This window comes from Gadus chalcogrammus, chromosome 22 (assembly GCF_026213295.1).
Source record: "Gadus chalcogrammus isolate NIFS_2021 chromosome 22, NIFS_Gcha_1.0, whole genome shotgun sequence".
NCBI classification, from domain to species: Eukaryota; Metazoa; Chordata; class Actinopteri; order Gadiformes; family Gadidae; genus Gadus; species Gadus chalcogrammus.
The window spans coordinates 12,172,685-12,185,982 of NC_079433.1; the positions used below are offsets into that span (position 1 = coordinate 12,172,685).

At 46.3% G+C, this 13,298-nt stretch overlaps 1 protein-coding gene across 1 annotated transcript in view; it reads right to left on the minus strand.

Annotated features, from left to right (window-relative positions):
- The window catches only part of adgrb2 (adhesion G protein-coupled receptor B2), a 159,246-nt gene that overhangs the window by 20,493 nt on the left and 125,455 nt on the right, over positions 1 to 13,298 (minus strand). The window contains exons 24-28 of the mRNA XM_056583195.1: positions 12,107 to 12,205; positions 9,347 to 9,446; positions 9,016 to 9,087; positions 4,168 to 4,260; positions 859 to 898 (exon numbers count right to left, since the gene is read on the minus strand). Of these exons, the coding sequence (XP_056439170.1) occupies positions 859 to 898; positions 4,168 to 4,260; positions 9,016 to 9,087; positions 9,347 to 9,446; positions 12,107 to 12,205 (404 nt within the window). The remainder of the gene's footprint in view (positions 1 to 858; positions 899 to 4,167; positions 4,261 to 9,015; positions 9,088 to 9,346; positions 9,447 to 12,106; positions 12,206 to 13,298) is intronic.

Consider the following 13,298-nt stretch of genomic DNA (forward strand, 5'->3'; position numbering starts at 1 on the left):
TACCTAGTTGGGTAGGGGGACGGGGACGGGGGGAACTAGCTAGAACAATGCACATGGTCATTCTGCTACTACCGTACTGTTGGGAGAACAACCACGTTCAATAGACTTTTAAGGGTGCTCAGTTTATGGATACAATCTGATCGCCCTTTTGTGTTTGTGTGTGCACCCAACAGCACAGACAGCAGTAATAATAACGTTTAAAGGTAATTCAGGTCGTTCATAGTCTCAAAGGCGGCAGATGACAAAACTTACATGGGTGTCCTCTCTCTGCAAGGGCGAGGGGGGAAAGTGACTCCATGTTAGTTTGTAACAAAACACAACATTAACTCCAACGTCTTCCCCGTCATTAACTTTGCAGCCAAAACAATCGCAAAAAAGCTGTGGTGTCAAGCACACACACTCATTCACACACACATGCACGCACGGACGCTGATAATTAAAACACGTCTCGGAATAAACGCCCTGAAGAATATTATTACCATGCACAATTTAACACGGTGTCATTGGAACATGGTTTTATTTTTTCTGAAAGCAGTCTCATTGGGTGAAATGTTGTTGATTGATAAATCACCGAGATCCAACCACAAATGAAAAAGTCGATATAATCCCGCCCGTTTCATCATTACGATTCACGCCAGCAGAACACAATGTTACAGCCTGTGTTTCCCTCTCCGCTAGGCAAATACCATAATCTCGACAAAAAAAGATGGAGAATGAGAGGTAGAGAGAGAGAGGGAGAGAGAAAGAGAGACAGAGAGCGAAAGCTAGGTGTGAACGAGGGAGAGCAAGAGCGAGAGAGAGAAAGAGCAATAGGAAGAGAGTGAGTGGGAGAGAGAGGTGGAATGAGTAGGCGCTTACCTGTTTGACACGCCAGGTCAACGTCTTTCTCAAAGTCCGTCTGAGAGAAGAGTTTGAGAAGACAGAAAAGACACATTAAAGGTATTTTGTGTGTGTTTTGTATCTGCTTCGCTTACAACAGCAACAGCATGTCAGATGCCAGAGTAGCGGTGAGATCAATACATGGTCATATATATGTACACAGGCAGCCCAGTCAATGTTAACTTCCCCGATACAACCGACCATGAAAAGTCTACGATCTGTTAGCATGGTGACACGTTGCGTACGCCCAGCCTCAACAAATCACCTGGATGCCGACCGTATACAAACGAGTTTGACCCACCAGTGAAACTATTCTCTCCCCCGCTGCCCCGCTGAAGCACAACTTTTTTCCGTCATTTATTTATTTATGTTTCTCGATTTTGTCCCTAGGCGGATTAAAAAAAAGAGAAGAAGAAAAATACCACAAAAATCTCATGTGAGTCACAATGACTAAATGAGGTGAAGCGCGATGTGGCTCGTCTCCTCGTTGGCCCTCATTGTATCCTTCGACAACAAAAGAGTTTAGTCTGGATAATGAACACCAGTGTGTATTATAATTTGTTGTCTTTCCTCCCCAACAGTTGAAGGATGGAGCAGAGTCTCCGGGAGAGAAGAAAGAGGAGATGGGGGAGGAGGGAGGGGGGGTTGAAGACGAGAGCGGGAGAATGAGAATGGAAAGGTCTCAAAGGAGGGTAAGCTCATCACCCACAGCACACGCACACACACACACACACACACACACACACACACACACACACACACACACACACACACACACACACACACACACACACACACACACACACACACACACACATCTTTCTTCCCCACATCACAACAGCCCTTCCCCCTCGACCCCTGTCATATTTGAATAGAGAAATAAAGAAAAAGAATCATCGAGATTTTCGACCATTACAAGCGCTCTTTGTCCCCGCATTCAAGGGTAAGCACAGCGCGGCAAACCATGGGTCACGCTAATAATATAGAGACCACTGCGGTGTTGTGGGGCTGGCGCAGCACTATTGACTTTGGGAACAGGCCTCACCAGAAGCCATGTTCCGAGCTGCGCACTGAATAATTCATGCTAGCTTTTAGTGCTAAAATAAATACAACAAAAATAAAAAAATCTAAACAACCATAAAGTCAACACATAAAATCCAACCTCAGATACCCTATAAACTCTGCACTACATTTTAACGATTTTCCCACTGTAATGATTTAACAATAATAGTTAACTTTCACAATTAGACTATTACAGTTATACCTTATAGTTATATAATAACAATCACTATTATCGGTGCAATATGTGATCAATCCAATCATGAATAAATCAATCAAGATTCCGACAATGATAACCCAACTTTTCGGCATTATCAAACGGTGCACCTTTTTGTTTTAACAGATATCACAGGCTACAACACAGACACTGCTCCGTCTACGGTCTACGCAACGTACTGATTGGCTGCTGTGGTGGCTGTGGGTGTGGTTATGGTTCATGAGGGCGAGGCTGTGGAAGTCGGAGCTCAGCGCGGCGCTGTGCTCGTGGAGGCGGTTGTGGTTGTGGTTGAGGTGGGGCAGGCTGTGGAGGCAGGCCTGCTGGCACCCGTGCCGGCAACCCGGGGGGCCCACGGGGGACGGGTGGGGCGTGGACTGGTGGCAGGACATGGGCTGGCACGGGGTCGCGGCGGTGCCGTAGCGTAGCGAGCCGCACTGCTGGCCGCAGTAGCTGACGTTGGGACACTTCTGACCGTGGTGGTGGTGGTGGTGGTGGTGGTGGTGGTGTCGGTGGTGTGGGTGGAGGTGGATGGACGGCGGGGGGTGAGATGGAGAGAAGCAGAGTGGTGAGGATGAGGTGGGGAAGGTTTCTTTTAAAAGCGCTTTTAATGGGAGAAGAACGGAAAATAGCGCGAGGACGCTAACTTCCTGTTCTTTCTTTTTTATTTCCCTTTCGGGTTGGCGGGATTAATGACGTCTCCATCAGCACGTCGAAATAGGGTTCTCAATTACCGAGGAGGACTTTGTTGTGTGGAGAGGGAGAGTAAACTGCTCGTGGTGATCCTTTTACTGTGATTATGGATACCAAGGTGACGCAGCAGAACTAAGCCACCGCAATGCTCTGCCAGGTGTGTATCCAAAGATACGGCCTCACTTTCCTCCTCAAAATAAAAGGTCCACTATGCATACGTAAATAAACGCAGGACACAACAGACTGCCTCATGATAATAATAATAATAATAGCGGCTGCTGACCCACAAAAAAGCCCACCAAAACAGCTAATAATACGCTACTTGCAACGCTCTACTGTAAATATCAACACAGGTGGAAGGCTGCTTATGTAATCCGCTCGCCTTGGCAGTGTATCAAAGTTGCCCGGTGAACGAGAAAATATGTATATACATACATACATAACAGACATAAATAATAAAAGCTCACCCGAACAGGTTCCGGCATCTAAATCTCCATTTAAGGAGGTGTGTTTAGGGGCCCGTGACTCTTATTGTGAAGGCAGGTCACGGTGCACCAAACACCGCTAACAACAGGGAACCTTCAGGGCCGCAAGTCATGCTCGGTGCCGCGGCGGAGGTGACCGCGCTGACATTGTGGCGAAGGCTGGTTCAAGCAGCGATGATTTATTGTTCTATTAGTCACTTGTTTTTTTTAGGAAGGGGGATTATAATAACGTTACGTGGGGCCTGCATTCCTTCTATTAGAATGCGGGGTAGGTTAAAAGAAGCCAAAGTGGAGGGCTGTTTTTTTTTTTACCCGATAATGAGCAGGAAACAAAGGTAGACACCATTATGCCGCCTTCCATTAAAGCTTCCAGACGTTTCTTTCCTCTGGGAAGCTTACACAGCGGAATGTCGTCAAGTGTGTTATTGTCTTAACCTTTTTCCATTTCCTTTCAAGAGCCGTCATCAACTATTAACATTATATTACTGCGGCAGTAATACTGTAGTCGGTTGCAGGCTGGAATATAAAAATAATGATAAAACTCCTTTAGACACAAAGCAGGATATTGAAAAACAACCTCTGAGGCGAAACGGCACGAAGGCGAAACAAGAATAATGAAAAGGCTTTCAAAGGAAATAAAATGGGCAGAGTTGGTGGAGGGGGCATGTGTTCGTTAAGAAGACTTCAGTCCAGGCATCAAGGCCGTGCAGGGAAACATTTAATCTGTCGGGCGAACGCTCTTCCTCCCCGGCCAGGGCCGCGGTGGTCCTCTGGATTCAGAGGACGGGAGTGGGACGGATGGAACTGAAACGCTGAATGAAATGAAATGCTATTCACCATGATCTGCACCTGTCCGTTCTTGCAGGAGTCCGGCGAGTTCTCGCTGTCGTCTTTGCATCCGCCCATCCGACAGCGCACCGCGTCCTGCACCTGTTGGGAGGGGAGAACAAAAGTGTGAAGGATTTGAAAGAAATGGCCTGGAAGAAGGAGACAAATATTTACTCATTACTGCCCTCGTTGGGCCATAAGTGAACTGCAGCCTGCTCGAGCTTCTGCATTGGGAGCAATGGGTTTGAGATAATTAAAATCAAGAGCTAATAGTTCAAATTATAAATAAACATTCACTATGAACAGACAAGGGGAGTGGCGTGGGTGAATGCACATAAAATCGAAAAATTAAAAAGCACTGAAAGGACAGACATTTTTGCCATTATCCACACTTCACCGACATCACTCGTTTTTTTTTTCTGGACTGGTTCAAATATAAAATAAATCCGCCCACAGGCTGTTCTACACAATGAGTCTGGGAAAGTCTACTGTTTTTTTGTTAAATGACAACCGGTTTATATATTGGCAATTCAGAGCAATTCATGCATGCATAAATTCCACCCTTACTACACGCAAAGTTAAGCCAAAAATGGAAAATTTTCCGCTGAAAACTTATGTTTTGGTTTACATTTCTGTTATTCTTTATGACTGAAGTGCTATAGTTACTTCTGGCCAAAAAAGTTTTTAAAGAGTGGTAAGTTGTGCATAATTTAGTTATAAATATGTATTCATAGATTGTATTATATATTTGTATAAGATTTAAAGATCCACCACCAAAACATTGTGGTGGACATATTGGATGTGCATATGCAAATATGACACTTAGAAAATAAATGAATAAAACAGTGCCTCTACGCAATCATATCTTATACATAAATACATTCAGTGCATGCAAATATTTCCCATTTTGCCGAGCAAGAGCGGCCCTTCAAAGGTAGGAGATCCCGGCTCTAGAAATAAGCGGTGGAGGGGACTTTCAATTACACACAAAACACAAGAAGTCGGTAAGTAAACGCCATCACACTGAGCCATCCTATGAAATATATGTAATTATTTCTTTGTATTTGCTTGGTTTTTTTGTCCAACAACGTGACTCCCTGTGGAAATAAGACACACGTGCGACCACCCCCAACACACACACACACACACACACACACACACACACACACACACACACACACACACACACACACACACACACACACACACACACACACACACACACACACACACACACACACACACACTTCATGGCTTTGCATTACCGATAGAGTTTCGCTTATTCTCATATTGATGTTTTTGCTTTGCCCAAATTCAACTGGATATTTTTGCTTTGCTCAAAGTCAACTAAGTCTATCTTTACCATCATGAACAGGGATACAAATATAGAGAGGTAGAGAAAACTAGACAGAGAGAGAGAGAGAGAGAGAGAGAGAGAGATTGAGACATACCCGATGTGATGTTATGTTAGGTCAAGAGCATTTGCCTCTGAACAGAGTTCATGTGAAGACCATCTGACCACCGCTACTGATCAGAAACTGGAAGACATCAACTGTGTACCGACTCAGTGACCATAGCCTTGCCATAGAGCCTCACGGACACATGCTGCTCCAGCCCAGAGAGGACAGGCTTCCCCCACAGAATGAGGAGGAGACAGAGCTACACTTAAGCACATAAGAACCAAGCTCCTGCCCAATATAAATCATAATTACAGATAAATCTGTACACTCTATGAGCAAACGCAAATGCAACATTTATTTGGAGAAAAAAACAACCAGGGCCTTACAAGCTGCTAAATATGTAAGTGCATTTCCAAGCCTAAGAGAATAAAGCATGAAGTGAGTTAGGTCCTCCATTCTGCCTTTCCTCTACTCCTCTTCACATCTCTATGACTTTCTTGTTTTGTTAAATTAAAACGTTTTTGTTGAAAAGCGTTCATCTCATTTTAATTGAATTGAAAGAGAAGGAAAGAGAACGAGAGACACAGATAAACAGAAGCAGAGGGCGAGAGAGAAACAGTACAATACAGAGCGAGGCGTGGCGAAGGAAAATCCATCTCTACCTCTTGGCGGGTGGTGGCGTCTGTGTGTGTGTGCGCGCGCGTGCGTGCGTGCGTGCGTGCGTGCGTGCGTGCGTGCGTGTGTGTGTTTGTGTCTGTGTGTGTGTGTGTGTGTGTGTGTGGACTGCTACACTCAAGATGGGAATAGTGTCTGTATCGCTCATAGATATTGCACAGACTATTTTATTTTGTTCTTTATTCAGCTTTTTCCGATTCAATGTCCGTACTTATTCTCTTTGGCACCGGGCTCCTGTTCTTCTCTTTGTGTTTGAGTGTGTGTCTCCCTCTCTTTGTGTGTGTGTCTCTGTGTTTGTGTGTCTCGGTGTGTGTGTGTGTACTGTATGTATCTCTGTGCATGTGTGTGTCGGCGCGTGTGTGTGTCAGTGTCCTTGTGTACTCACTTCAAAGTGAAGAGCCTCCCCATATATATTGATGTTTCCTTACCCATTATTTTCAACTCCTCTGCAATTATATTCATTGCTGCTCAAACTTCTCAACAGGAGATACATCATCCTACCACTCACAACCCTCTCTCTCTGTCTACTCTCAATCTGTCTCATTCTTGCTATTCTTTTAGCGTTCTCTCATTGTAACTCTTTCTCCTGAGTGGGGCTTATCCACATCTTGTCCGAGCAATGGCTACAGCAGGGAACTCATAGCAGAAACAATGCTTTGTTTGTTCAACGGCATTGTTTCCCAATCTTTTGCCCCATGACCACCATGTCAAACTCTGAAAGTGTTGCGACCCCAACTTTAACTAAAGTGCATGCGTATCCACTCAAACTGTTTTTACCCAATCAGCATCCGCCCTGCAATGTCAATGTCACGGTGAACGTAACCGTGTCGCTCTACTCCAACCTAAGTGATTAGTAAAAGTATGATTGTGGTTATGCATCATGAAAATAGGTTCGTTAGTTTAAGAAACAGGACCTCTATGAGACCTTCAAAAAAAGAGTTGGTTTGTTAAAATGGATCATCAATAGCTATATCTTTAGCATATATGTGTGAGATATGTCAGCAATCTCCTACAATTCCATACGTGTATCAGGGGACCCCAAGTGGGGCCCACTGTCACAGTTTCCTAAAAGGGTCATACAGCCCCATGAGAATACTCTGGCTCCCTTTCTCTCTTACTTTGCACTCACACATTACTTTGTACTCAAACATGTGCCCTGTCTCCATTAAAAATAGGTAACCGTCTCAAAGTGTCTGCACTGTAAAACGCCTCTTGCATGTCATCCATTCACATCCATGAGATTAGGCTTTGTGTATGTGCACAGCAATCCTTCTCTGTGGTTGTAGAGGTTGGTTTTCCTTTAGTGTTCAAGGCATTAAGAGACGTACTGACTTTGTGTGTGCAAGTGCAAATATGCCTTTGCCTTTCCAGGGTTTTGTGAGTATGTACTTGTTGCTTTTGTGTGTGTTTGTGTGAGTGTGTGAACTACTGAGTGTGCCTGTGATTGTGTACTAATGTGTGCATGGGAATGTTTGCTTGTATATGCGTGCTGTTTTGCGTACATGTTATCATGCGCTTGTGTGTGTGTGCTGTTGTATGTGTTCGTGCTCATGTTTGCTTACTGTTGTATGTACATGTAAGCGTGCGCTTGTGTGTTCATAATGTTGTGTGAACATGTGCTGGTGTATACGTGCTGTTGTGTGTGCGTTGTTATGTGTGCGTGTGATCGTGTGCTGGTGTGTTCCTGCTGTTTTGTGTGCGTGGGACCATGTGCTGTTGTGTACGTGCTGTTGTGTGCGTGTTGTTGTTTTCGCGTGTGAATGTGTGCTGGTGTCTACCTACTGTTGTGGGCTTGTTGTTGTGTGTGCATGTGAACAAGCGCTAGTGTGTGCGTGCTGTTGTGTGTGCGTGTGCACGTGATTGTGCGACGGGCGTGTGGCAAGCATCTCTGTGTTGTCTTCACTATGTCTGCGGCGGCGGCGGCGCCTGTCCTCTGAATCAAGGTCTCATGAATTTAAACTACAGCCTGCCAGCCATCCTGTGTGTGTGTGTGTGTGTGTGTGTGTGTATGTATGTGTGTGCGTATGTGTATGTGTGTGGGTGTACGTGTGTGTATTTGTGCGTTTGCGTGCGTGCATTTGCCTGCGTGTGTGTTTGTGTGTGTGTGTGTGTGTGTGCGTGCTGGTGCTTGCGTGAGCGTCTGTGTGTGTGTGTGTTGTGTATGTGTTTGAGGGGGAGGTGGGGGAGGGAGGTGGGGCTTCCCATGGTAATTGAGAGCGCAGAGGGGGGTATGGGGCATTAGAGCGGGACTTATCATCTTATTCCATGGAGCGTCGCCGGTAATCTTTTCAAAGCTGCCTCAGATCGGCCGGACAATGCGGGCGCAACAGAAGCCGCGACGCATCCCTGAGACGCGCACCATCACACACACGGAGCGCTGCAGTAATCCTTCTGTCTTGTCTGATCCTCCGCCTCTCTCTCTCCCTCTCCCTCTCTCTCTCTCTCCCTCTCTCTCTCTCTCGCTCTCTCTCTCTCTCTCTCTCTCTCATTCCGTCACTCTCTTCATCTCTCTTCACCTCCCTCTCTCACTCTCTTCATCTCTCTCTCGTTCTCTAGCTCTCGTCCTCCCTCTCCCTCGCTCTAACTCCGTCATGACTCTCAACATTTTCCTGGAGAGTGGCACGCAGTGAACCCAAACCACGTCCCTTTGCCGCTTTGTGTAGGTGGATGAGAGAGAGAGAGAGAGAGAGAGAGGGAGAGGGAGAGGGAGAGGGAGAGAGAGAGAGAGGGAGAGAGAGAGAGAGAGAGGGAGAGAGAGAGAGAAGCCGAAAGGTGGACCTACCTCTCGGCGCATGGCACAGTGAACGGTGATGATGACGAAGCCTTGCACTGAATCGAACACCGCAAAGAGGACCTGCGGTGAAACAAAGACCCCCCCCAACACGTGAAACAAAGTAACACACCGGTCAGGGGTCACCATTGCACACAGGTGGCTGAATGTTGAACCACAGGAAAATACTATCGTACAATTATGGTTAACAGAGCATTAAGGGGAAAATCCTTAAAACGTTCACGGTGTGGTAGGCAGCTTTTATGCCCGAGGCCAAAACAAATACATATACATAGATAAAAGGTATAAAGGAACAGTAGCAGGTGAGGGAAAGACTCAGCACCTGGAACAGCGTGGAGCGCCGGTCAGTGATGGCCAGCACTGCAGACATCCAGGTCAACGCCAGCAGAGGCAGAACTACACAGGAGCTCCACAGAGAGGCCCTGGAGGGAGAGAGAGCGCCATCGAACACAGAGGGAGAGAGAGAGAGAGAGAGAGAGAGGCAAAACAGAGGAGAGGGGATGAGAAGAGGGGGAGGACGGCAGAGGGAGGGAGGGAGGGAGGGAGGGAGGGAGGGAGGGAGGGAGGGAGGGAGGAAGGAACAGGGGGAAAGTGTGAGGGGGGGGCAGGTTTCAATTCGGGACCCCCTTGTTCCAATATTTTAATTGACCAGTTTCATATCCCTTCACAGGTGGCAGACAGGGGGCTCTCAGTGGGTGGGCCCGGGCTCTGACACTTGACTGACACATGGAGGATCACGTTAAATCTAATATTCACTCACTCCCCCTCACCGCAATTATACACTGGCATTGGCAGCGCACGCCATGGACCATGCACAGCGTGATGGCGGGTTGAGGCGTCCCCCCCCCCCCCCCCCCCCCCAAACCCTGACAACCCCTACAACCCCCCCCCCCCCCCCCCCAGCCTGCCCATCATATGAGTCGCTGACAAGGAGGTGCCTGACGTGTGAAATTGTACGCGTGTGTAACCAATGGAGTCAGACACCAATTTAAAAAGGTTTCACGCTGCTTTGATCACATATGGGCCCTCATGGCTGTCAGCCGCCCCAGGGTGAGAGGACAGCTCTGTCCGGACGCGGCGTTCCCGCCGAGGCGGCGTTCCCGCCGAGGCGGCCTGTAATGGGCTGACTCAGGCGGTCCAAAGTTGCTAATCCGTGGTCGCAGTTGAGACGCCCATTGTTCCTGGGTATTTATTCAACGCCGGCGCCGCTGAGCTCGCTTTAGCCGCTGCTTGATTCAATAAAGGGGATTCCCCGGGAAACGGGTTCAGACGACGGTTCGCGTCGCGGAGGAGAAGGTCGACTTGTTAAAGTCGTTAACCGTTATCTGCGTCAATGTGAAATTGTTGTTGTGTCTTTTGTCGCGGTGGTGAGATACAGGCAAGGTCTGAGCTGTCCCTCCTAGGAGGGGGGAAACCTTTTGCCCGGGAGATGAACCACCCTAGCCCACAAAGCCACTTCTCTAGCCTGACCAAACCCTGTGGAAGAAAGTCATCAGCAATAAGTGTCAGCTGGAGCAAGTGAGTGCTCCTACAATTGCTAAATTTCGCATATACGGTCTAATTGTGGGGCTTTTTTACGTGACGTTTCAACGGCCCATAAGAGAGCCCGAACCTTACAGTGGTGGTCTGTTTATCGAGAAATATGAGCTCCCCCAAAATCCCGCTTTTTTTTTTATTATCAGGTTCACTTTACTTCCTATGGCTTCCTGCCACATCATTTTTTACTCTGCATTATTTAGTGGGCTTCAACTACGGCATGGCTGTGTTCTCCATAATTTGCCGCCCGGGTCTCGCTTTATAGCGTACGCATTTTGAAGCACCCTTTTCTAATAAGGTGCTGGCATTTTAACAACTTCCCAGCCATCACATTGAATAATGAACACCATCGGCGGTAAACGCTTTGCCTCCAAGACTTCCTGTCAGAAAAGATCACCGCCTGGAAGAAAGAAAGCACTTCCATGTGTTTTTTTTGTCTGATTCTTTTTTTCTCGGGTCGCAGATGCGATCCCGTTTGAGCATCGATCAAGACTGTGTCTTTGTGTTTTCGAGACGCTGTCTTGCAGAGTGTCGGAATTTGGAAGGGCTAACCTATTTTTCTTCTACAAATTACGCTAAAGAGGGTTTCTCAGCTCCATTAAGCGATTTTACCCTCAATAATCGTAGCATTTAGCATTAGAGTCGTCAGAAACTCAAAAGTGTATTGCCTATTGACATATATATGTGCCATAACCCCAGGGCAAAGACTCTGAAAGCCCTATTTCCTACAATGGACTGTGGACTCGCAGCCAGATTTGAAGAATGCAATTGCAATGTCAATCTAAACGTTGACACACACATCCAATTACCGTGACGGTTTATACATCAACCTGGATTGTCATTAAGATAATTACCGGCCCATCGTAATGGTTTTTAATGTAAACATTATTATACATTATAGATGGCCAGGGCGTACGTGAGCCTGTGTCTTATCGCACTTGGTGAGTTCATCAGCTCATGGAGGGTGCATTCATTATGATTAGCAATTCACACCTGTATTCTCCGTGAATATGTAGGACATTAGCATCGAGCACCAGGTATAGATTCATTTCCATTTTGTTAATGGCTTTTGGGCATTTTTGTTTTTCTTTGTTGTTGTTGTGGTAGTTGATGTTGCTTTGTCATTGGTTAGTTTTAATGTCCGTCATCCTGAGTCATCCAATCCGGACAGTGAGAATGAGACAGAGAGTGGGTTGATAAGAACAAGAATGAGAAGAAAAGAAAGAGGTAAGAAGGAAGAGGATACCCTCTCCTTTCTTACCATAGGGTTCACAATAGAGTGACATATATGCAATGAGAGAGAGAGAGAGAGAGAGAGAGAGAGAGAGAGAGAGAGAGAGAGAGAGAGAGAGAGAGAGAGAGAGAGAGAGAGAGCGAGACATAAATGCAATGAGAGAGAGAGAGAAGGATAGAGAGAGGAGAGAAAGTTATCGGGGCAGAGAGACTGTGAGAGATACATTGAGAGATAGAGAAGAAGAAAAGAGGGAGTGTAGGTAGAGTGAGAGTGTGAATGTGACAGAGAATGGAGCATGGTAGAGAGACTAACATGGCGCCGCTGGCGGTGGAGCTGGACATGGCGGTGCTTGAGATCACGCCACACTTGGAGCATTTCAGCAGCAGCCGGTTACGTGCCTCCACCGGGACACTTTGGGACACGCACACGCACACACACACACACACACACACACACACAAACAGGAATATACAATCACAGCCACATGCATTTGCAGTCACACATATTCCACCGAAAACACAGGTGCCCAAACATTAAAACAGACATACACATTTACACACACATCACACACTCACACGCAGACACACACAAACATACATACACACACACACAAACATAAATACACACAAACATACACGTACATCAACAAACACACACAAGCACACACACACACACACAGATGTGAGTGGGGGAGCAGACAGAGGTCCAGGGTTCAGAACATGTGAACATGAAGTCAGGGACAAATGGAGGAGAAGAAGAAGTCAGCGGAAGGGAAAGGGAGGGCACAAGACAAAGACAAAATAAATAAAAGGGACAAAGAAAGCAAAAAGAAAGCCAAATTAAAAACTGAGCGGACCAACAGCAAACAATAAGAAACAGGTAAGTTCACAGTGAACTGCTACGCCCACGGTTGATTAAGTAGAGAGTGAGCGATGGACACTGTTGAGCAATGTTACAGTATGTTGAGGTAATGAGGATTTAATGGACTACAGAGAAACAGACGGGAGCTGATCCATCCCCCTTCCCCTGTGGTAGGCTCCGGGTGTGTTTGTGTGTGTGTGAGAACGTCTGTTTGCGTTCATGTTCTCAGTGGTTTTCACCACTGTCTCGGAGTGAGGCTTTGCTTTGAAAGGCCTGATATTATTAATACTAGGAATGATAATATTTTGTATCATTTATCATCATCGTTGTCACCATCATTGTCATCACCGTTGTCAACATCATCATCAGCAGTTTAAGTGAAAATCAAAGGGTTAAACCAAATAGATGGTTTGCAGAGCATATGATTATAATTGAACACAACATTTTGGGGGAATCATTGAGCATTAGTGTTTCCAAGAAAAAATGACAATCATCCCTACAATAAAACCCAAAAAGTTATTATCCCTGACCGTTTTTGAGAGAGTCGGTTAAATAACATGCAAAGGCATGTTTTTTATTTATGGTCACTACAATCGAAGGCACTCACTTTAGAGTGCCTTTGGTAAGGGTGAAAGTTGAGAGC